This window comes from Trichomycterus rosablanca, chromosome 2 (assembly GCF_030014385.1).
Source record: "Trichomycterus rosablanca isolate fTriRos1 chromosome 2, fTriRos1.hap1, whole genome shotgun sequence".
Classification (NCBI taxonomy): domain Eukaryota; kingdom Metazoa; phylum Chordata; class Actinopteri; order Siluriformes; family Trichomycteridae; genus Trichomycterus; species Trichomycterus rosablanca.
The window spans coordinates 17,304,235-17,328,462 of NC_085989.1; the positions used below are offsets into that span (position 1 = coordinate 17,304,235).

At 39.8% G+C, this 24,228-nt stretch overlaps 1 protein-coding gene across 1 annotated transcript in view; it reads left to right on the forward strand.

The window, feature by feature from the left end:
* Positions 1-21,308: 21,308 nt before the first annotated feature.
* Positions 21,309-24,228, forward strand: part of pde4a (phosphodiesterase 4A, cAMP-specific) — a 179,441-nt gene continuing 176,521 nt past the window's right edge. The window contains exon 1 of the mRNA XM_063012026.1: positions 21,309-21,650. Coding sequence (XP_062868096.1) covers positions 21,355-21,650 — 296 coding nt within the window. The 5' untranslated portion in view covers positions 21,309-21,354. The remainder of the gene's footprint in view (positions 21,651-24,228) is intronic.

Genomic DNA, 24,228 nt, shown 5'->3' on the forward strand with positions numbered 1-24,228 from the left:
ATTATTTGTAAATATTTCTCAACATCACTTGTTGGAAAACAGCCTCAGTTAAAAGCTGATGTGGAAACACTGCCATCTAGGTGTTGCCACCGGTCGTCTGGGCGCCATCGGGCGGGCATAATTGGCAGTGCCTGCAGCAGATACTAATTGGCCACCATATCTGCAGGGTGGGGACTGGACTATATGTGGGTGGGTGGGTCTTCATACGCTGTGTAGGGACCCTGATTGGCAGAAGAGACGCCCGTGCAGGAAGCGCGGACGAGAAGAGGAAAGCTGTATATGTGTAAAGAAGGTGTGTGTAGCGGCGTGCTCTCCTTGGATGCAAAATCTGGTGTTTGTCAGCAGCGGAAGACAAATTGGATGTGCTAAATCGGGTGGAAAAATGGGAAGAAAATGCATTTTAAAAAACACTGCCATCTAGTGGCGGGATGCAGTCATTTTGCGGGTCACAAAATCGGCATGCATTGTGGGAGATGCAGTTTATGTGTGTTTTTACAGTGTATTTTAAGACAGTCATACATCTTTTAAGCTCTCGCTGGCCACATAAAATGACGTGGCGAGCCGGATTTGATACATGTGCCATAGTTAAACATTTCAGATCTTCCAACCAATTTAATATAAAAACAACCCAAGTAAACACAAAATGCAGCTTCTGAATGATCAATTCATTAACTGAAGATAAAGATTTATTCATCCAAGAGTATATTACCCATGTATAAATGTAAAATCAATCACAATTTGCCAGAGATGTTCACGTCACAAAATACGAGTCAGAGTCAAGTCACGAGTCTTTAGGCTAGAGTCCGAGTCAAGTCACAAGTCTTTAGGCTAGAGTCAGAGGGAAGTCACAGGTCTTTAGGCTAGAGTCAGAGTCAAGTCATGAGTCAATATAATATACACAAAACATTTACTGGAAATGTAGCGTAGAAATAAACAAATAATATGTAAGTTCAGATAAACAACAACAACAACAACAGATTAGCAACTGTATTTTGCCATTTTACTTAGTGCCTTTACTTTCCTAGGTACCAGTCAAAAGCTTAAACTGATACGTTTCGTTTTCATTTCAAGACAAAAGCACACGATAAATCAGGCACAGCGGCCAAAATCCAAAACACAGCAAAAAAATCCATAACCACTGCTTACCTTAGCTTATATTCTTCCAGATGCTATTAAATTTATAACCGTGTGTTGTCCCATTAGGAATATAATCCGTTATTTTGTAAATGTGCATATAATTAAAAACCTCCAAACTTTTCCAGGTTGTAAAATAAAACACTAACTCAAGTGTTTGACTGACACATCATCTGTGTGACGCTGCAAACTAAATAAATACAAATAACAGCATTTCTTACTTAAAATTTAAATCAGAAGGTCTGATGGGTTCAGAAAGCTGTTCTTCCAACCATTAGTGCCAATTCTGTGGGAGCGTTTCATTCACACCAGCTGTTCCAGTGAAGTGCACTACGTAGGGTATTCCACCACTTTAAGTGAGAATCTAAGCCAAAAGAGGGAGTAGGGAGCGATGCTTCATCACTATACCGGAAGCTGGCTGGAACATTTACCCATTGAGTGCATTGCGGGTTAAAACGGCTGGAGCGTTATCAGAGAGCAGAAAATGACATGATCAGAATTATGTCTGATCATATATATATATATATAAAATTGTCACATGTAACTAATGTTAACACATGCTGCTGACTTTCGTTGTTTACAAGTCATTTTTTTGCGAGTCATGAGTCGAATCCGAGTCATTTGAAATGAGTCAGAGTCGAGTCTGAAGTCGCTGTGTGAAGTCGCTCGAATCTGTGACTCGAGTCCCCATCTCTGTGATATGCACACAAGTTGTAACGGGCATGGTGGCCAACACCATAAAGTTACTTTTGGTCAATTCTCTTGAGCTCCTTTAGGAGGCAACAGAAAGGGAATGACCTATATTTTTCTTCTGTGAAAGGAAGTAGTCACAGCATTTCCTGAGGGAAGCTAAAGTGGTTTGCTACTTTGCATGTGTGCTGATCATTTTGAGGATTTTAAAGCTTCTTTCCTAGGAAACTTAAATGTTTGACACCTAGATGTAAGTAATGTGAACTATGTTTATTAAGGAAATGATTATCATTATTTTTGGTATAGTTTATATTTTGGAAATATTATGGAAGGTAGTAATGCTAATGCTAAATGCTAACCTCCATTGTAAATTCACATTGGTAATGTGTGTATATTTCTACTTGTGTGGACAAGGAGTTTATTTTGGAAATCCATTACCCATATTTAACTCATCATATTTACCTCATCATACTGATAACTAAGGATTACATTGATGTGGACTCCTGGTAGGACCTAAAAGCTTTGAACTTTACCAAGCCTACTGTGGTCAACCTTCTGGACTTATTTTGAAATGACACTGGGAAGAGGGCATTTGTAAATATTGTGTTTATTGTTTATATATAACTTTATCTTTTCTGTTTTTTTTCCCAATACATTAATACAGTTTTTTGTTTAATGAGTGTCCTTGGAAAGAGTGTTTATTTAAAAAGCTTAACACAGGATAAGAAGTGCAGGGAGCCTCACTCTTTTTCTGTGTACACCTCTAAGGGAGGAAGGTTACAAAGTCATACTTGCAGTTCCAAATGTTTATATCTTAGCTCTGAGTAACTTCATTGTGCCAACATTCTTAAGGAAAAAATAAATGCCACAGAAAGGTTTGGATCCTTTTCTAATGTATAGACCTTATGCAATAAGACGAGGCTGAAGTTAGTTACTTATTCATGGCTTCCGATTCGTTTGGTTACTTATTCGCAGCTTCTTATTTAGCGGCTGAAGTTGGTTCCTTATTCATAAAGGGAGCGTTTGCCATGGATATTTGCTGCACACTTTATATTTTACCGACATAAATCAACTAAATGAAGACGTGAACATAATTTTTTTGGCTGATTCTCATCGTGATATTGTCAATGTAAAAATGTGATTCAAATATAATTAAAATACTTACTTTGTAAAATATTTTTTCAATTCATTCTTTCAGGCTGCATTTCCACTTTAAGGAAAGCCTATTTTAATTCAAAAGCATACTGGTGGCATAATTCATGTCGGGCCAGACAAATAACAAATCCATCGTACAGAACTGGTCCCTCTCTGTAAGAAAAAGTTGATTTTAGACTGGCCCAAGTTCATTCTATACCTAAAATCTATAGCCAACATGGCACACTCAGCAATGGTGCACATGAAAATTGATTCAAAGGGGCAATTTCAGAAGCATACTGGTGGCATAATTCAAGTCGGGCCAGACAAATAACAAATCCATTATACAGAACTGGTCCCTCTTTGTAAGAAAAAGTTGATTTTAGACTGGCCCAAGTTCATTTTATACCTAAAATCTATAGCCAACATGGCACACTCAGCAATGGTGCACATGAAAATTGATTCAAAGGGGCAATTTCAGAAGCATACTGGTGGCATAATTCAAGTCGGGCCAGACAAATAACAAATCCATTATACAGAACTGGTCCCTCTCTGTAAGAAAAAGTTGATTTTAGACTGGCCCAAGTTTATTTTATACCTAAAATCTATAGCCAACATGGCACACTCAGCAATGGTGCACATGAAAATTGATTCAAAGGGGCAATTTCAGAAGCAAACTGGTGGCATAATTCAAGTCGGGCCAGACAAATAACAAATCCATTATACAGAACTGGTCCCTCTCTGTAAGAAAAAGTTGATTTTAGACTGGCCCAAGTTTATTTTATACCTAAAATCTATAGCCAACATGGCACACTCAGCAATGGTGCACATGAAAATTGATTCAAAGGGGCAATTTCAGAAGCATACTAATGGCATAATTCAAGTCGGGCCAGACAAATAACAAATCAATTATACAGAACTGGTCCCTCTTTGTAAGAAAAAGTTGATTTTAGCCTGGCCCAGGATCATTTTCTAACTAAAATCGAACTGGCAACATGGCACACTCAGCAATTGTGCACATGTAAATTTATTCAAAGAGAAAACAAATTAGACAACCAAGTTAACCAAAGAGAAGAATTCTCTCCCTGTAAGCAATTTTAAAATTTTATTACTTGAGAGAACATGGCAATCATATTAAGAAGTTGCAATCTTTGCCACTGTCTCCTGGGGGCCCTTCACTATACAGCCTACTTGTTCATGTGACGAACGCAAGTCGCATATGCGTTAAACAGCTTTTAATGAGCAGAACCACGAACAAACACGGACTAGTGAACACTGACTAGCAGTAATTTAAAAATAGGCACAAATGTAGACCACAACAATAACCAGTACAAACAAACACAAACGGAAACCACCACAGTAAGTAGAAAAAGAAAAAACAGGATAGACGAGTAGGCCTATTTGTACACACAGGTAAAGTGAAGAGCGCTAACAACGGGGTGTGGCAACAGAGTGTAACCACACAGCACACGGTGACATACTGGCAGAAGAAAGCAAAAATATAAAGTCTTGTGCACTTTTAGACATTTCAAACAGTGTTGCCAGTAAGTTACTGTAGTTCAAATTTACAGTACCATAACTGTATTTTACTTTTTCAGTAACTTGATCTTACTGTAATTGCATTTACAGTAACATCACAGTAAAAACTTAGGTTAACTGTACAGTACTGTAATTATTTTTTAAATTCTTATTATTTAATTCAAATTTTAGAAACTGTAAATTATACTTATTTTAATTATATCTTACACAATACTACTATTTAATCCACACAGACACAATTGTTGCAAGATATCAAATTGTTAATTTAAAGCACTGCAAATGCTTCAAGCACTTCAACAAAAACGCACAAAAATACAGAATTTCCTTAAAAATATTCTTACTTTAATCCATGCAACTTTCAAAATGCATTTAAAACACATTTAAAATAACACAATGTACTGTACATTACTTAACATGTACAAAATTCATGTTAATTCATACATTTCAGATAATGTCAGCACAAATTTGTATTTTAAACAGTACTGTAGAATTTATAGAACAGAATATACTGATTGTTCATTGTATAAAAATGTGTAAACATTTATGTTTCACAACATCTACTGTTTGATTTGGACATTGTTCAGACACTATATTTTTTTAGTAAGTAAAATTACTAGCATAGTATTACTATTAAATGATTGTACTGATTTTCAGTGAATGAAACTTGTTTATGTTTTATGTATTATGTATAGCGATGTTCTTATATGTTAATTTGAAGCATGTCTATGGTTTAAGTTTAAGTCTATTAAGTCTCTTACATTAGTTCAGAACTGTTCAAGTCAGGTCACAAAGGTCACAGGTTGTCATGACAACTATGGTTGGTAACACCCCTTTGAGTGAGATGAAGGAGATCTCACCTCCTTTCAAAGTGTGTTTTAATCTTTTTTAACTAAATATACAGTATATACACATAAAAATATATAATTTATTTTCATTTTCATTCTTTTTTTTTAACTTCCATTCACGACTTACAGTAACTTAATATATATATATATTTTTAAAAAATTCTCAAATCGGGAGATTTTACCCTAATGTTTGGTTCAGTCCATGTGTATAGGGTCATCAACAGATGAACTCTTTTAGGACTCTTCCACATGCTGGCCTGAAGCATCACATCTTTAATTTCTTCTATTTATATTTATAATAATAAACCTGTAATAACCGTGTCCAAAACATAAACCAGTCGAACCATACGTACCATGGATCGAAAAGAGAAAAAAATGTGAGTTATGCCTCTTTGTACAGTATTGACAGTTAATACTTTTATTTACTGTTTTATTTACCAACAGTGTATATTTTAGAATTAGAATTTTAAAAATGATTGCTGATGAACAGTTAAAGTATACTGTTGTCTTGCTGTACCCTAAATATTCTTATTCAGTAGTAACTTAGGAAGTGAACTTGAGTGAAGAGTAAAGATGGTTAGATGTTTCTTGGATGGTGAAACTTTCATGCAACTACTTGCATGTAGCATAATTTCTGTGCAACTTGACATTGACGCTTTACAGTCTTAAATTAAAGTGCAATTTAATTTAAGGTACGTTTCAAGCAACCAGAATTACTGGAAAGTTGAACTGTGTAAAGCCTGCTTTAGAAGAAATAATGGTAGTCATTTGCTAGTTCTATTGTTGTATAGGGGAAGAAAACGATCAAAAAGAATAGCCATAACTACCAGACAATTTCCCAATGCTAGGTAAGAACATGTTGAGGTACAGCGGTCTGTCTAAAACAAGATGATTAAAGAGGATACATAAACAATGTATTAAATATTTCACATTTGTTTCAACCTACAAAGAGAATTAAAAAAAATATTCCTCTGCACAAGATGTCTGATTTGGAGGTATGAAATTAGTTGTCCTTCCTGAGAGAAGAGGACTAGATCTGGCCAGATGCTGAAATAGGCTTTGAAAATACCAATGGAAATTGAGTTTGAGGAATACATTTTTGATGAATGGAATCACAATTGGCAGGTCAGTGTAAAACAAGATTTTTGTACAGGGAAAAACCTAATCGTGACAGACTTATTGTTTGTCTGTCTATGCATGAATAATGCCTTCAGTATAGCTTTTAAACGTCTTTAAAATACAATCTTAACTTGCACTAGATGTAGCATGTTGCCAGTTAATTTGAATTAATTTTCATGTGCACCATTGCTGAGTGTGCCATGTTGGCTATAGATTTTAGGTATAAAATGAACTTGGGCCAGTCTAAAATCAACTTTTTCTTACAAAGAGGGACCAGTTCTGTATAATGGATTTGTTATTTGTCTGGCCCGACTTGAATTATGCCACCAGTATGCTTCTGAAATTGCCCCTTTGAATCAATTTTCATGTGCACCATTGCTGAGTGTGCCATGTTGGCTATAGATTTTAGGTATAGAATGAACTTGGGCCAGTCTAAAATCAACTTTTTCTTACAGAGAGGGACCAGTTCTGTATAATGGATTTGTTATTTGTCTGGCCCGACTTGAATTATGCCACCAGTATGCTTCTGAAATTGCCCCTTTGAATCAATTTTCATGTGCACCATTGCTGAGTGTGCCATGTTGGCTATAGATTTTAGGTATAGAATGAACTTGGGCCAGTCTAAAATCAACTTTTTCTTACAGAGAGGGACCAGTTCTGTACGATGGATTTGTTATTTGTCTGGCCCGACATGAATTATGCCACCAGTATGCTTCTGAATAAAAATAGGCTTTCCTTACAGTGGAAATGCAGCCTAAAAAGAATGAATTGAAAAAATAGTTTACAAAGTAAGTATTTTAATTGTATTTGAATCACATTTTTACATTGACAATATCACGATGAGAATCAGCCAAAAAAATTATGTTCACGTCTTCATTTAGTTGATTTATGTCGGTAAAATATAAAGTGTGCAGCAAATATCCATGGCAAACGCTCCCTTTATGAATAAGGAACCAACTTCAGCCGCTAAATAAGAAGCTGCGAATAAGTAACCAAACGAATCGGAAGCCGCGAATAAGTAACTAACTTCAGCCTCGTTGCAATAAGCTATAATGAACAAGCCTACTATGATTAAGTGAGTTTACCAAATGTAACATACACTGATTAGCCATAACATTAAAACCACCTCCTTGTTTCTACACTCACTGTCCATTTTATCAGCTCCACTTACCATACAGGAGCACCTTGTAGAGCTACAATGACTGACTGTAGTCAATCTGTTTTTCTACATATGTTTTATTAGCCTGCTTTCACACTGTTCTCAGTGTGTTAGTGTGTGTTGTGCTGGTATGAGTGGATCAGATACAGCAGCGCTAATGGAGTTCTTAAACACTTCACTGTTCCTGCTGGACTGAGAATGGTCCACCAAACAAAAACATCCAGCCAACAGCACCCCATGGGCAGCGTCCTGTGACCACTGATAAAGGTCTAGAAGATGACCAACTCAAACAGCAGCAATAGATGAGCGATCGTCTCTGACTTTACATCTACAAGGTGGACCAACTAGGTAGGAGTGTCTAATAGAGTGGACAGTGAGTAGACACGGTATTTAAAAACTCCAGCAGCACTGCTGTGTCTGATCCATTCATACCAGCACAACACACACTAACACACCACCACCATGTCATTGTCACTGCAGTGCTGAGAATGATCCACCACCTAAATAATACCTACTCTGTGGTGGTCCTGTGGGGGTCCTGACCATTGAAGAACAGGGTGAAAGCAGGCTACAAAGGTATGTAGAGAAACAGATGGACTACAGTCAGTAATTGTAGAACTACAAAGTGCTTCTATATGGTAAGTGGAGCTGATAAAATCGACAGTGAGTGTAGAAACAAGGAGGTGGTTTTAATGTTAGGGCTGATCAGTGTATATACAACATATAGACATATGGGTAAATAATTTTAACTAAAGGTATATAGGGCCACAACACCTGACATTCAAATTTGTTAACATACACTTCGTTTTAAGGACAATTATTATTATGCACTTTTTCTTTAATCCCTTAATACTTAGCTGTGATTGCCATCACTTGATTTAGACCTTGAGAATTTCAGTCTGGTCTTGAATGTAAAAATGTCTCTCAGTTGTATGCTAACCAGGCAACTACTGGAAATATTGTTTAACATTCTTACATTGCCATAAAAATAGACCTTAAGTTGAAACACTACACAGCTTGTTAAACATTAAACCTTAAGCAAGTTATCAAACCTGTCACCCTTGAAACAGTAATGGACCCCATCGGCTATTTAGCCAACCAGTTTACCAAATGTATTTGATAGGCCAATCTGATTATTTTTTAAACACAATACAAAGCCATGAGCTGAGGGGAAAAAGTACTTTAGAAATGTCAAGCTCAGAGACTTTGAAAAACCAAACCATTATCCATTAACCATAAATCTTACTCAAAAAGGAAAAAAATAAGGCCATTTGTGCATTAACTGAAGCTTAGTTGGTTTATTCAGAAGGGCAGTGATTTGAGATGCTAATTGAGACCCTGCTGCAAAACCTAGAGTGAACATTTGTTTTCTATTTATTTATCCATTTTCTCCGTATTTAGTGTAGTCAATTTGTCTTCCGCTGCTGGGGATCCCTGATTGCATTCGAGGTGGGTATATTTCCTGCTCACGCATTAGAAGACCCCACCCACAAAATCCGGTCATCCCGCCGTAGCAGACACGGTATCCAATTAGAGTCGGCTGCAGGCACTGGGAATTGTGCCCGCTAGATCGGCCAGTCGACCGGTGAAAACACAGAGTTTCGAACTGAGGAGTTCAGAATCTCGGTGCTTGTGTGCTAGCGGAATATCCCGCTGCACCATATAGTGAACATTTTGTATTAAAAAACTAACAATGTGTAAAACAGGACAAGAGAATGTGAACCAACAAAAATAACATGCATATAGTTTGTTTGTTTATTAGGATTTTAACGTCATGTTTTACACTTTGGTTACATTCATGACAGAAACGGTAGTTACTCATTACACAAGATTCATCAGTTCACAAGGTTATATCAAACACACTCATGGACAATTTTGTATTTCCAATTCACCTCACTTGCACGTCTTTGTACTGTGGGAGGAAACCGGAGTAAACCCACGCAGACACAGGGAGAACATGCAAACTCCACACAGAAAGGACCTGGACCTCCCCACCTGGAGATCGAACCCAGGACCTTCTTGCTGTAAGGAGACAGTGCTACCCACTTAGTCACCATGCCGACTTAAGCATGTAGACTTACTGAGCACTTTTTTGGGTACACTCATCTACTATTGTTTTTTTATTGGTTAATTAATCCTGAATGATAGGCATAACCATTTGTTGATCTGTACATTGTCACTCTCCTGTACTCCATTTATCGACCCCCACTGACCAGATGTTTGGGTGTTGAACCATTCTTGGCACTGCAATGACACCAAGATGATGATCACATGGTAGTGTGTTTTTTTGGTATATCAGATGCAACAGTGTTGTTGGGATTTTAAACGCTATAATATGGCTAACAGCATGTGAACAGTCAACTATGGGACATCCCATTCTAAAAACAATTGCATTAAGATAGAGTTGCCCCGCCTTTTCCCTTCTCTGGCTATAACAGATTTCACTCTTCTGGGAAGGCTTTCTGGAAATTAGTGCACATTAAGTCAAAAGAGCATTTGATGCCACAAAGCTTTGAGCATCTAATTTATTCCATATAATAGTTTTTGTGTCTGTTAGCAGTGAGTAGCTGAAACGCCTGAATTTAATAATTAGAAGGGGTCTCTGCATATACATTATACCTTCATACATTTGGCCACATAGTGTACTTCCAGTTGTACCCCCAACCCCCTCCTCAGTGTTACAGGAGAGCCGATCAGTGATGGAAAAACTGAGTCAGAATCAGGAACTTGGGATGCAATTGTGGTGATTTATTTCTCCCAATCCAAAAACAGGTGCAAAATATTATACATAAATATTAATTTCACTGAGATATTCCAACACTCAAACACGGCCTAAACTAATAAACAAACTTTAAACTAAACTTAAGTGCTTCTTAATTACAGCACCACCATTACAACTCCAACATGCCCCTAACAAAGCCCCCCCCCATCCCTCCCTAAATACTCATGAGGCATTGGACCAAACCAACTACATGTAACACAGCATTTCCTAAGTTTACCACTATCAAAAAGTCATTGATCTATGACAAATAAAGACATTGCATTATTATACTGATAAACACGTTTATATTAATTACATTAAGACAATGTCACAATCACAATTATATAAGAACACCATACAAAGGATAGAAGGACAATTAACACCCACCCATAGATACAAAATAGCCCATTCCCTAAATGTTGCAGTCCAAGGACTTCAAATCCCATCAACCATCAGTGCTCGGGTCCTTTGGCTCCCAGCACAGCTGCCTGCATGCCCGGCGCAAACCTGTAAGTACTGTAAGTAACCTGGTTCAAGTAAGTACTTGAACCAAACTTTTTGTTTACAAAGTTAACACCGCTAACCCTACAATTATTTATGTCTTACAATCATCCCCACCTTCATTAAATAATCACAGTTGCATTGATAACCAATAATAATAAAGTAAATGATTGTGGTGTTTGTACATTGCAGTACCCAAACTAAAGTGTACCAAACTTTTACATGTAAACCTTGGAACGGACCTTAGCTTCATTACACTCAGCTATTTGTGGTCCTTGACTAAAGCCCTATGTTGAAATGGGGACGAGGGGCACTCCAGTGAACTTGTATTTCCTGTCTAATTAGGTTAATACGCCACCTTGATTGCTTAGCATCTGCCAAGCCAATTGTCAATGTGGGACGAGTGAAAATGCTGCTCATTAGCAAATGAAAGAAATAAACAAATTAGTCCAAGGTCAAAATGTGACCTGAAATAGTCTTTCTTGATTCACCAGGTGCACCATAACAGAGAACAAGGAGTTTTACTATGGTGTAATTGAAATACGAATGAACATCCAACTATTACCTTGGTAGCTGAGAAGCCACAAGAGAGAGAGAGACAGAAAACATTAACCTGGTCCTAAAAAGACTGTATATCCCTGTGTCGTGAATGTGAAATGTACTTCGGTCACATCTGTGCTGCCATAAATATGTAAGGGATTGCTCATGGGCCTGGGAGCACTGCTGCATGAAACCCCTAGGCTTTGAGAAAGGGAAACAAGGCAACACGGTGGACAAATGTGTCACAGACATTTAGATTTAGCGTTTTTTTCTTTTTCCTTCTTCCACCCACACAATCTCAGCGCACCATCCATGTTGACACTGCTGCAGAAACCTGTGATTTTCCAAAATACCCACTGGCAGAAAGCTGCCGCCTGCAGTGTAGTGTATAAAAGGTGCTCACAGGAACGCTCCGCTCTTTTTGATAGACTTGTCAGAATACATTGTTATTCTGGTGGAAAATAATGTTTAGGTGGTATGAATTATCTGTTGAGCCTCGCCTGTTTTACCCCCCAGGGCTAAACATTAAGCAGTGAGCTTTTTTTTTTTGGTGTAGGCATTGTTGATGCCATAATGGACTATTAGCAAGCAGGAGTGGATGTTAATAGGGTAGATGGAATGGCAGCATCAGTTGGACGGCAATGCGGTCACACTGACACTCAACCCTGTCTCCAGCTCCATCAAGTCTCATCTAAAGTTTAGGCTTTCACAAGTTGTTCAATCAAATTAAAGCGCAATTAGGCCACTCAGATTGCTCCTGCTGAAAACCACAGATGGCCAGATAAGTTCCTCTTCTCCAGAAACCACTCTTTACTCCTTCAGACAGAGAACTTGGGGAAAAGAGGGGAGGAGGCTGAAGGAGTAGGTAATGGACTGGCAACAGCAATAAACTAAGTGTTACAGCCGACTGCATCAATGCTACTGGAAAACCCTGAAAAAATCTTAAAATACACATTCACATGTTGTCCTTTGTATTTTGTCTCCAATTAATATATATACACTGATCAGCCATAACATTAAAACCACCTCCTTGTTTCTACACTCACTTAGTCCATTTTATCAGCTCCACTTACCATATAGAAGCACTTTGTAGTTCTACAATTACTGTCTGTAGTCCATCTGTTTCTCTACAAACTTTTTTAGCCTGCTTTCACCCTGTTCTTCAATGGTCAGGACCCCCACAGGACCGCCACAGAGCAGGTGTTATTTAGGTGGTGGATGATTCTCAGCACTGCAGTGACACTGACATGGTGGTGGTGTGTTAGTGTGTGTTGTGCTGGAGTGGAGTGGCGCTGCTGGAGTTTTTAAATACCATGTCCACTCTCTGTCCACTCTAATAGACACTCCTACGTAGTTGGTCCACCTTGTAGATGTAAAGTCAGAGACGATCGCTCATCTATTGCTGCTGTTTGAGTTGGTCATCTTCTAGACCTTCATCAGTGGTCACAGGACGCTGCCTACAGGGTGCTGTTGGCTGGATATTTTTGGTTGGTGGACTATTCTCAGTCCAGCAGTGACAGTGATGTGTTTAAAAACTCCAGCAGTGCTGCTGTGTCTTATCCACTCATACCAGCACAACACACACTAACACACCACCACCATGTCAGTGTCACTGCAGTGCTGAGAATGATCCACCACCTAAATAATACCTGCTCTGTGGTGGTCCTGTGGGGGGTCCTGACCTTTGAGGAACAGGGTAAAAGCCGGCTTAAAAAGTATGCAGAGAAACAGATGGACTACAGTCAGTAATTGTAGAACTACAAAGTGCTTTTATATGGTAAGTGGAGCTGATAAAATGGACAGTGAGTGTAAAAACAAGGAGGTGGTTTTAAGGTTATGGCTGATCAGTGTATGTATATATGTATATTCCCTTTTCATGCAGTTCTCCCAGTTTTCTGCCAATGTAGACATATCCAATTACCCATTCACATTGTGCTACCTTCACTGCCGCAGACCACCTGCTCTGCCCGAGAAATGCAGTGACTAAAAATAGGTTTTTAAAGTGACTATACTTTAAATGGATACCTCTGCTCAGAAGTGTACTTAACTCTGTGTCTTCAAATAATTTAGAAAAATTGATGCGTGGATGGATGATAAGTGGGTGCTGTACAGCAACATGCATCCTAAGAACTTGGGTTCAACCAGTGTCCTGCCACCTCTCATGAACATACCAGTATGTTTGCTGATTACTCAGTGTGAGAGTTTGGTGCTCCTCAATGGATTTCTGGTGGCTTTGAACCCCCACGACCCTGACCAACGGTTAGGAGCAATGAAAGAGCAAATGGCTCTACACAGACACCGACTCGTTTTTTACATACCGATCCATTCCTCAATGTCAGCATAAAGGCATTAATATTTAATTTCCCTCACCTGCCCTGGGGGAAATAGAGGTTCCAGTTCCCGTCATTTCCTGACGTTGGGTCTAGAGTTTAGAAAGAAGGAGCAGACACTTAGGGCCTTTCTTGGCATCACAGTGGTGGATCGCCTTTCATGTTTGTGTTTTAAAGAGGGCTGGGAAGTAAAGTGCACTCAATAATGACTGATGAGAGCAGATGGGAAAACAGTGCCTGAAAATACCTTCGATTACATTCTTATCAAACAAACCAATTAGCTCTTTAAACCCTCATTTATTAGTCAGACAGCACAGTCTTCTCTTTTAATTTAGCAGTGTAGAGAAAATACATAAGATAGATGAAAAATAATACAGTACATGGCTAAAAGTATGTGGACACAACATCAACAGTAATTTGACTACTGCAGAGAGCTCTAAATTTAACCCCAGTTAATACCTGTAGTATGAATCAGTACATTGCTTGTGAGCCAGGCCTTAAAGGCCAACAGTACTGCCTGACTTTACTACATTTATTTTTATTCAACAAGCACATAATTATGTCATATTCGGGTGTCCTCAGACAGGTCATGTATTATATTTGTATATACGTATGTATATATATATCTGGTTCTAGTGTGTGGTTCTTTTACCACTGCGCCACCTGAGCGGCTTCCACAACTGTGTTTGATATAACCTTGTGAACTGATGAATAACTACTGTTCCTGTCATGAATGTGACCAAAGTGTAAAACATGACATTAAAATCCTGATAACAAGGGCCAACAGTGGCAAGCTGGCAGTGGTGGGGCTTGAACCAGCGACCTTTTGATTACTTGTCCAGTACCTTAACCGCTAGGCTACAGCTGTCCTTGTAGGCTATTCCTAATGGCTGTATGTTTGTGGCTTTTGGCAACTATTTTATAAAGTGCAGTCTTTTTTATGCCTTGGAAGTCGATTTAGCGCACCTGCAATTCAGGCACCTGTCAGCTCACGTCTTTGAAACTCTGTTGGCTGCCTTCTGTTGCTTGAAAATCTCATGTTAAATCAACCCAATATAATTCGGCTGTGTGCAGCTGTGATCCAGGAAACTTTTAAGGAATATTTAGTAGCTTGTGTATCTGCCCTTTCCTGCATTCCAGCTTTGAGTCTTTTTCTTTAATTCCTGGAATCTGAGAACATTCCTCAACAAACTTTTTAGATCTTTCAGGCTCTGTGATCGTCTCTTGTGTACTCTCCTCTGCATCTGACCCCAAAGATTTTAAAAGGGTTTGAGTCAGGGGACTAGATTAATCATGGCGAAGGCTTGATTCTGTGGTCATCTAAGCATTTTTCTTAATTTTGAGACACATGTTTTAGATTATTGCTCTGCTGGAAAGATTCAGCCATGACTCAGATTTAACTTCTTAACAAAGACAGATTGTTGTTTAAGATCCCCTAGAGTACTTTATAGAGTTTAGGATGCCATGTATCACAACAAGTTTCCCAACAACCCCCCAAATAGATCCTGCACATATCCTGCAATCTACTCAGCAATAGTTATTTCATTTTTTTTTTTAAATATACAAACCCAAATCAGAAAAAGTTAAGACCGGTATGGAAAATGCAAATAAAATAAAAATGCAGTGTTCCTTACATTTACTTTGACTTTTATCTGATTGCAGACAGTTTGAACTCAAGATATTTCATGTTTTGTCTGCTCAACTTCATTTCATTTATTAATATACCTCCATTCCTGCATTTCAGGCCTGCAACACATTCCAAAAAAAGTTGCGACTGAGACAATTTAGGGCTAGTAATGAGGTGAAAAAACTAAATAATGATGTGATTCCAAACAGGTGATGTCAACAAGTGATTGTAATCATGGTTTGGTACAAAAGCAGCATCCAGGAAAGTCTTTGATGAGCAAAGATGATCAGAGGATCTCCAGTTTGTCAACAAATGTGTGAGAAAATGATTGAAATGTTTAAAAACAATGTACCTCAAAGAAAAGGGATTTGCATATTTCTCCCTCTACAGTGCATAATATCATTAAACCATTCAAGGAATCAGGAGGAATTTCAGTGCGTACAGGCCAAGGGTGCAAGCTTAAGCTGAACACCGTGATCTTCAATCCCTCAGACGGCACTGCATCAAGAACCGCCACTCAACAATAGCTGATATAACCACATGGGTGAGGGATTACTTTGGCAAACCTTTGTCAAGCACTACAATACAGAGTTACATGCACAAATGCCACTTAAAACGTTCCTGTTAAAAAAAGAAGCCTTATGTTAACTATGTCCAGAAGTGGCGTCGACTTCTCTGGGCTCAGAGGCATCTAGAATGAACCATCACACAAAGGAAACGTGTATTGTGGTCAGATGAATCAGCATTCCAGGTCTTTTTTGGAACAAATGGACAGTGTGTCCTCCGGACCAAAGACGAAAAGGACCATCCAGACACAAGTCCAAAAGCCAGGGTCTGTCATGGTATGGGGCTGTGTCAGTGCCCTTGGCAAAGGTCAAGAGTTCATCTTTTCCAGAGACGTCCATGCATTTTTCAACAAGACAATGCAAAACCACATGCTGCACACATTACAAAGGCATGGAAGAAGCCGCGGAAGAAGAGGGTACGGGTACTGGACTGGCCTGCCTGCCGTCCTGATCTGTCCCCAATAGAGAACGAGTGGAGAATTTTGAAATGAAACATGCGACAACACTGACCCTGTATACTGTTGCACATCTTAAGACGTGTTTGCAGGAAGAATGGGACAAAATAAAAGCTGAAACACTAAATCACTTGGTATCCTCAGTGCCAAAACGTGTTTTAAGTGTGGTGAAAAGGAAATGCTTTACTGTCCCAACTTTTTTTGGAATGTGTTGCAGGTCTGAAATGCAGGAATGGACGTTTATTAATAAATGAAATGAAGTTGAGCAGATAAAACATGAAATATCTCAGGTTCATCCTGTCTGCAATCAAATAAAAGTCAAAGTAAATGTAAGAAACTCTGTGTTTTTTTTTTATTATTATTTGCATTTTCCATGCTGTCCCAACTTTTTCTGATTTGGGGTTGTATATCATTTTACTGAAACCATGCTGAGAGCTTGAGTAGTGTCTTATTTGACCATACAACCCAGGTAGTGTTTACCATGTGGCTCCATGTAACTTTGTCCATGGTCAAATTCCATTGTTTTGTCGATTTTCTCAGTAAAAAGGTAACACGTTCTCGACAGGGAACACGTTTTTGCTCATTATACTGCATTAATTCTTAATCCTCCTCCTTCTCACTGTGCATGACAGGTTGCTTACAGCTGTATTTCAAAAACCTTTCTAATTATTGCCCTAACAGTCTGTATTTGTGTGACCACTGCCTGTCAAAGGAATCTGTCCTTCAGTGAAATAGGTCATGGGTGACTGCTTAAGAGTTCCTGAACACTGAGGTAAACCTAAAATACAATATACACTATATGGCCAAAAGTACACGGGCACTCGACCATTAGCCTGTTAGACATCCAGTTCCTAATCATGTGCATTAATATGGATTTGACCCCTGCCTGTTTGGAGATATAGGCTTTTCTAAGTCTAAGATTTTGGGCTGTATCTGTGGAAATTTGTGCCCTTTACAAAAAGAGAGCATTGTAAGGTCTGGCATTAAAACTGGACCAGAATGACTGACTTGCAAACAATGTTCCAATTCATCCCAAAAGTGCTCAGGGGTTGAGGCCAGGGTTCTGTGCAGACCACTGCAGTTCCTTCACACCAAAGACATCAAACCATGACAAAGAATACTGTTTTATATCATTTTGTTATCACTTTTTGAGGTGAAGGTTAAGTTTGCTATAGCCCAATACCGTTGAAATCCAGGGGTCTCAGCTGGTCTGATGTCTGGTTGGGGGAATGGGGGCAACAGATTGCCCACTGGGAGATGCACTTGAATGCCTTTATTTGTCATATATACTATACAGACGTACAGCACAATGAAATTCTTTTTTTCCGCATATCCCAGCTTGTTTGGAAGCTGGGGTCAGAGCACTGGGTCAGCAATTGTACGGTGCCCCTGGAGCAGAGAGGGTTAAGGGCCTTGCTCAAGGGTCCAACAGCGGCTGTATAGCAAAGCTGGGATTCGAACTCTCAACCTTTTACTTGACAGCCCAAAGCCCTACCCACTAGGCTACCACTTGTACTTGGTTAAGCGCTCTCAGTGCCAATCCCAAGCCCGAATAAAAATAGGAGGGTTGTGTCAGGAAGGGCATCTGGTGTACAAACTGTGCCAAGTCTAATATGCGGATTAGATCTGATGTGACGACCCCTAAAATTACAGCAGCAGCCAAAAGAAAAGATATTTTTGGACACTTGAGTGTGGTTAAAACGCCTGAAGATAATAACTACGAGGGGTGTCCACATACTTTGCGCTCTAGTTATGTTAATTTTTAATCATTCTAAAAGTTAAGCTAAACTAAAAAAGGTCACATAACCTTGTGACTCGTCCTTACAGGCGGTACCAATAATTCATGAGCTGACTGTAAAAGAATATAGTCCGTGACCTGTTTAAGAAAACAAAGGAAGAAAAAGAGCTAGTATTACCTACAGTGTACAGTTGTGATATGGAACCGTTTCAGATTGTGTCTGTAGCCTGCAGCCTTGTTTTTAAACCCTACTAGGACTAATTTGTCATTTATTAAAATCCAGCAGATCCCATTAGAGCTCAACAATAAGATGTATGCATTGATTTGTGAATTTAGATGAGACGGTGAGTGGAAAATGGAAACGACAGCTCGAGTTACTCTACAACACTGCAGCGACAAACAGCTGCTAACCGGCAGAACAAAAAGGTGGGTATTAGAGGAACAGGCAGTGGTGATCCAGTGGCGTTCACTTCTGACCTTCAGCACCGTTCCAGTCATGTGAAATCAGTTCGTTCTTATTAGCATAAACTCTCTCGGGCTTTGTCTGCTGGACAGACTTGATAAGCCGAGAGAATCACTTTAATCACTCGTAATTAATCACTCTTAATCGGCATTAAACAGACTAATATACCAGGAAGAAAAGTGAGGGGGAGCAAATCTAATACAGGATTTCATCCTAACCCTATAAAAGATAAACGGCATAGATGTAACATCCAAATACATGCTCACATTTAATTACGCACTGAGAGAGAGCGAGAGAGAGAGTGAGAGGTGACCAAAAGTATTTGGACACCACTCCTAATTGTTACACTCAGGCATTTCACTCACTCTCTGTCTTAACCGCTTATCCAATCAGGGTCCTGGGGTGGGGGGGTTGTGCTGGAGCCTATCCCAGCTTTTCAATGGGCGCAAGGCACACAGTAACACCCTGGACGGGGCGGCAGTCCACCGTAGGGCAGACACACATGTACGCACACACACACACACATTCACCTATACGGCAATTCAGTGTCTCCAATTAACCTGACTGCATGTTTTTTTGGACTGTGGGATGAAACCGGAGCACCCGGAGGAAACCCATGCAGACACGCCGAGAACATGCAAACTCTGCACAGAAAGGACCCGGACCGCCCCGCCTGGGGATCGAACCCAGGCCCTTCTTGCTGTGAGGCGACAGTGCTACCCACTGAGCCACCGTGCAGTCAGGCATTTCATGTACACCAATTTCTAACAGGTGTATACAATTATTCTATCAACCAAACTATATAGTTCCAACTAAGTGGCAACAGTTTGGGGAAGGGCCTTTGCTGTTCCAGGATGACTGTGTCCCTGTGCACAAAACGAGGCTCGGAGACATATTGCGGTGAGCTTGAACCTGCACAGAAGCCTGGTCTTAACCTCACTTTACACAGTTGGGATGAATTGGAACGTTTTTGCCAGTCAGGCCTGCTTTTTCAACATGAGTGCTGGGGGGGGGGGGGGGGGGGGGAGGACACTATATCTACAGAGACATGTACTGTAGATATAGTGAAGATAACAGAGACATACACAAAGTGTAATTGATGACAGAGATTAAACACATAGATAAAGGGAGAGATATAAACACAGACATTCAGTTAAGAAAAGACAGATGTTCATTCATATACAGGGACAGAGAGATGGATAGAGGGAATACGGGACACTCAAGAAGAGAAAGATAGGGAAAGAAAATCACACAATCAAGCGGTATGGGCAAGACACATACACACATACAACTGTACAGTGATGGAGAGACATACACACATAGTGAGAGAGAGAAACAACTACTCATACAGTAAGGAAGACATACAGGCATACACAAAGATAAAGACAGACATATATAGAAAAGGAGCGAAAGGTAGGCATACACAGACAGGCATACACACAGATGGGAGGTGAAAGAGACATATAATACGCACAAATACACACAGTGTGAGAGAGCTAAAGACAGGTACACCAAAAGAGAGAAACACTGAAAGACAGAGAACATAAGCTCATGTAGAAATTGAGAAAAGGGTAGAAAATTTTAAGAAAGGTAAAAAGACAACTAGAAAAACAGAGAGAGTGGGAGAGAGTGGGTGGAAAGCGAGAGACACATGGGGGACAGACAGAGCAAGGAGGAGAGAGACACGGAGTGACACACAGAGAGAAGAAGGGAGAGAGAGAGAGGGAGGGAGAAAGACAGAAAGAGAGAGAAACAGAGGCACAGTTAGGAACAGAGAGGGATGTGAGGCTGAAATATTGAAATGAATTAAACACGGACGTTATTACCAACGAATGGACCTGCAATAAGCAAAAGCGCCAGAAACCCGTTTATTGACTAAACGCAGTGTTTTCGGATTGGAAAGGAAGACCAGGGTTGAGAACCAAGCGTTTAATGGATTTGGTTCCATCCCACACGCGCGCGGTGCGCTGCAAACGATCCGAACCGGTTCTGGCATGAAAGTGCGCACGGCGCGTTCAGATGGAGGTGGAAGGCGAAGCTGCGGACACCGAGCCCCGGTTCTTTTCTTCTAAACTGAGACTTTAGTGTGTTTGTTTGTTTGTTTGTTTGTTTGTATGGGTCCAACTAGAAAAAGAGTGATTCTGTGTGATTTTGACAGACGTGAACTGTCAGCAGGAGCAGCAGCAGGAGCGGCAGCAATAAACTGTGGCCATAAAGCGCACTGAAAAGCGCGGGCGTACTGACAGACTGACGGACGGAATGGAACTCTGCAATAAAGGATTAGGGGGGAAATAAAGCAATACAGTGCGCTGTAAATCAGAGATCTGTTGCTCCACGGACTGCCAGAAGACAAACCTAAACGGAAACGTGGTTTTTATGTATGATTGTCGTTATGAACACGGGTTTTTTGGACTGGAGCGGGTGCGTCTTTTCGTTCTGAGGCGCAACTTGGGAATTTTCAAACTGATGTCAATACAGGAGACGGGCGCGCTTTACCTGTTGTATGTAGTCTACACTGTGATTAGTTTTGATATTATTTGACTATATTGTCTGATAAAAAAAAAAGCACAAAAGCAAATATAATCCTAACTGCCTTGGATCTTAGTTACTTAACTGCCGAACATGGAAAAAAGCAAGCCATGGACCAGAAACGGTCTTATTTTTTGACAGGCGAGAATATATAGCCATACATCTTCCTTCCCCCTTTGAATTCCCTAAGTAGGTTTATCTGAATATATCTTTTCATTTGCACTATGATGGAAGCACCACAGTGCTCTAAAAAGAGCCTTTCCCTCTCGCTGCCGGTGCCTCGGGAAGGGCAAGCGACCCTAAAACCTCCTCAGCATCTATGGAGACAACCGCGGACCCCGATCCGGATCAAACACAGAGGGTATTCCGATACAGACCGGCATCACCACCCGCACATGGAGCGCGCCGACGCCATGGACACGAGCGACCGGCCAGGACTCAAGAAGTCTCGCATGTCCTGGCCGTCCTCCTTCCACGGAACCACGAGCACATCCTCCACTAACTGTGCCGGCAACAAACGGTAAGAGAGACATTTTAAGGGGTTATGTTGAGGGAAAACTGTTCAGGGTGGCTTGTGAAGAGTTAAATGTTGGCTGCATTAGTTTACTGAGGCGGTGTGCGTGGGATTTCCATTTTTTCGAGCGTGATGCGCCCGGAACGCGACTGGCATTAAATACTCACTTTACTGATTCTGTTGGTGATGTGTCGTCCGTAGACGAGTCGGCTCTTTGAGTCGGCTCTTTACGTACACCTGACTCAGGGTAAAGAGTCCCCCTTTAAAAAACGCTTAGATGCCGAGGAGGGATGAGATACAGACCAGTAGCAAACCGTGACCCTTACACCTTTACTCTCTGACACCCCCTCTTCTTAAAAAGAAAGCCCAGCCTGGTGTACTGTGTGTGCCCTACAATACGAAATCGATACGAAAATATAACTTTATCCTGAACTTCCCCAATTTTAGCACAATGTAAACTTCTATATTTCTGTTGCACAGAATATTTCGACTTTATTCTCATATTAAAAAAAGAAAAAGAAATAAACAAGACACTACTGCTTTATACACTGCCTGGCCAAAAAAAGGTCACCACCAGGATTTAACTAAGCAAATAGGTAAGAGCCTCCCATTGGATAATTACTGCATGGGTGATTGTTTCAGCTGGCAGCAAATTATTTAACCCTAACTGTTGCAGTAAGAAGCTTCTCATTTGTTAAACAACCATGTCGAAAGACACATCCTGCGGTCGTGGAAAAGATGTTAATCTGTTTCTGAAAGGTCAAATTATTGGCATGCATCAAGCAGAGAAAACATCTAAGGAGATTGCTGAAACTACTAAAATCGGGTTAAGAACTGTCCAACGCATTATTAAAAAGTGGAAGGACAGTGGGGAAAGATCATCTTCGAGGAAGGAATGTGGTCGGAAAAAAATCTTGAATGATCGTGATCAGCGATCACTTAAACGTTTGGTGAAATCAAATCGTAGAAAAACTACAGTAGAACTCAGGGATATGTTTAATAGTGAAAGTAAGAGCATTTCCACACGCACAATGCAAAGGGTACTCAAGAGATTGGGACTAAACAGCTGTGTAGCCTTAAGAAAACCACTTGTCAGTGAGGCTAACCGGCAAAAACGGCTTCAATTTGCTAGGGAGCATAAAGATTGGACTCTGGAGCAATGAAAGAAGGTCATGTGGTCTGATAAGTCCAGATTTACCCTGTTCCAGAGTGATGGGCGCATCAGGGTAAGAAGAGAGGCGGCTGAAGTGATGCACCCATCATGCCTAGTGCCTACCGTACAAGCCTGTGGGGGCAGTGCTATGATCTGGGGTTGCTGCAGTTGGTCAGCAACGTTATGTGCCCAAAGAATGAGGTCAGCTGACTACCTAAATATAATGAACGACCAGGTTATTCAGATTCAGGGTTCAGGGAGCATGAGACATCATGGACAGAAATAAATGTTGTGACATTGCAGAAGCTTGTGGAAACGATGCCACAGTGAATGCGTGCCATAATCAAAGCTAAAGGCGATCCAATGAAATATTAGAGTGTGTGACCTTTTTTTTGGCCAGGCAGTGTATCTTAATAGTCCTCTCCTAAAGTATGGCAAAAATTAAATAACAAAAATTATAATGATATAGTTCAGCCTTAGAAATGCAATCAACCCTCATTACAGATAATGGCTTTATCACACAAGCTCTGTGTGCAGTGTTGTTTCATTCTTTTATGCTCTTAAATAAACAGAATAGATGATTAAAGCATTTAACATACACACATATACAAAGTACAGCCTTAAAACATGTGTGACTTCACCATACTTAACTTGTGTTACCCTCCAATATGTCAATGTGTGTACATTGCTATTAAAAATTCTATATATATTACACCTGTGTCCACACTGCATGCACAACTTGTCATGAAGATAGCGTTAACAAAGGCCACTTCATTTGAATTTGGTCTCTCAGAGAAGTACTATTTCTTAGCTTTTTCTAGAAACTGCAGAGGATGACAAAGGTGCTCATGTAACCCTTGATATTCCAACATAAATATGCTTGTATGAAGGATTTACTTGCATATATTTATTTAAAGTGTCTAATTGTGAAATTATCTATCTATCTATCTATCTATCTATCTATCTATCTATCTATCTATCTATCTATCTATCTATCTATCTATCTATCTATCTATCTATCTATCTATCTATCTATCTATCTATCTATCTACAGAAATTTTTATATAAGAATGAATCATATTTTACGCAGCTGACTAGGGACCTAAAATGATTAATTGCTTTAATTACTGCCCACAAAGCATGGAAAAAAGTATGAAAATATATTGAAGCACTCCTGATTGCCTCGAGTGTTTAAAATAAAAAAAGGCACCTGAAAGAAACTGTGGAACTGAAATCACAATCTCAAAATCTAAAAGGCTAATAAAACCATATAGCTGAAGTAAGCCCAGTAACATCTCAAAACTAGAAATGCTCTGCAAGCAGAAGACTCCTAGCTGGCTGCAGTTATACGGTCTGCACATGCTGTGATAAGGTCTTACTGGAGTGTCCAAACTATTTATTATTTTTAGTGTATTTATTATAAGTAAGTGT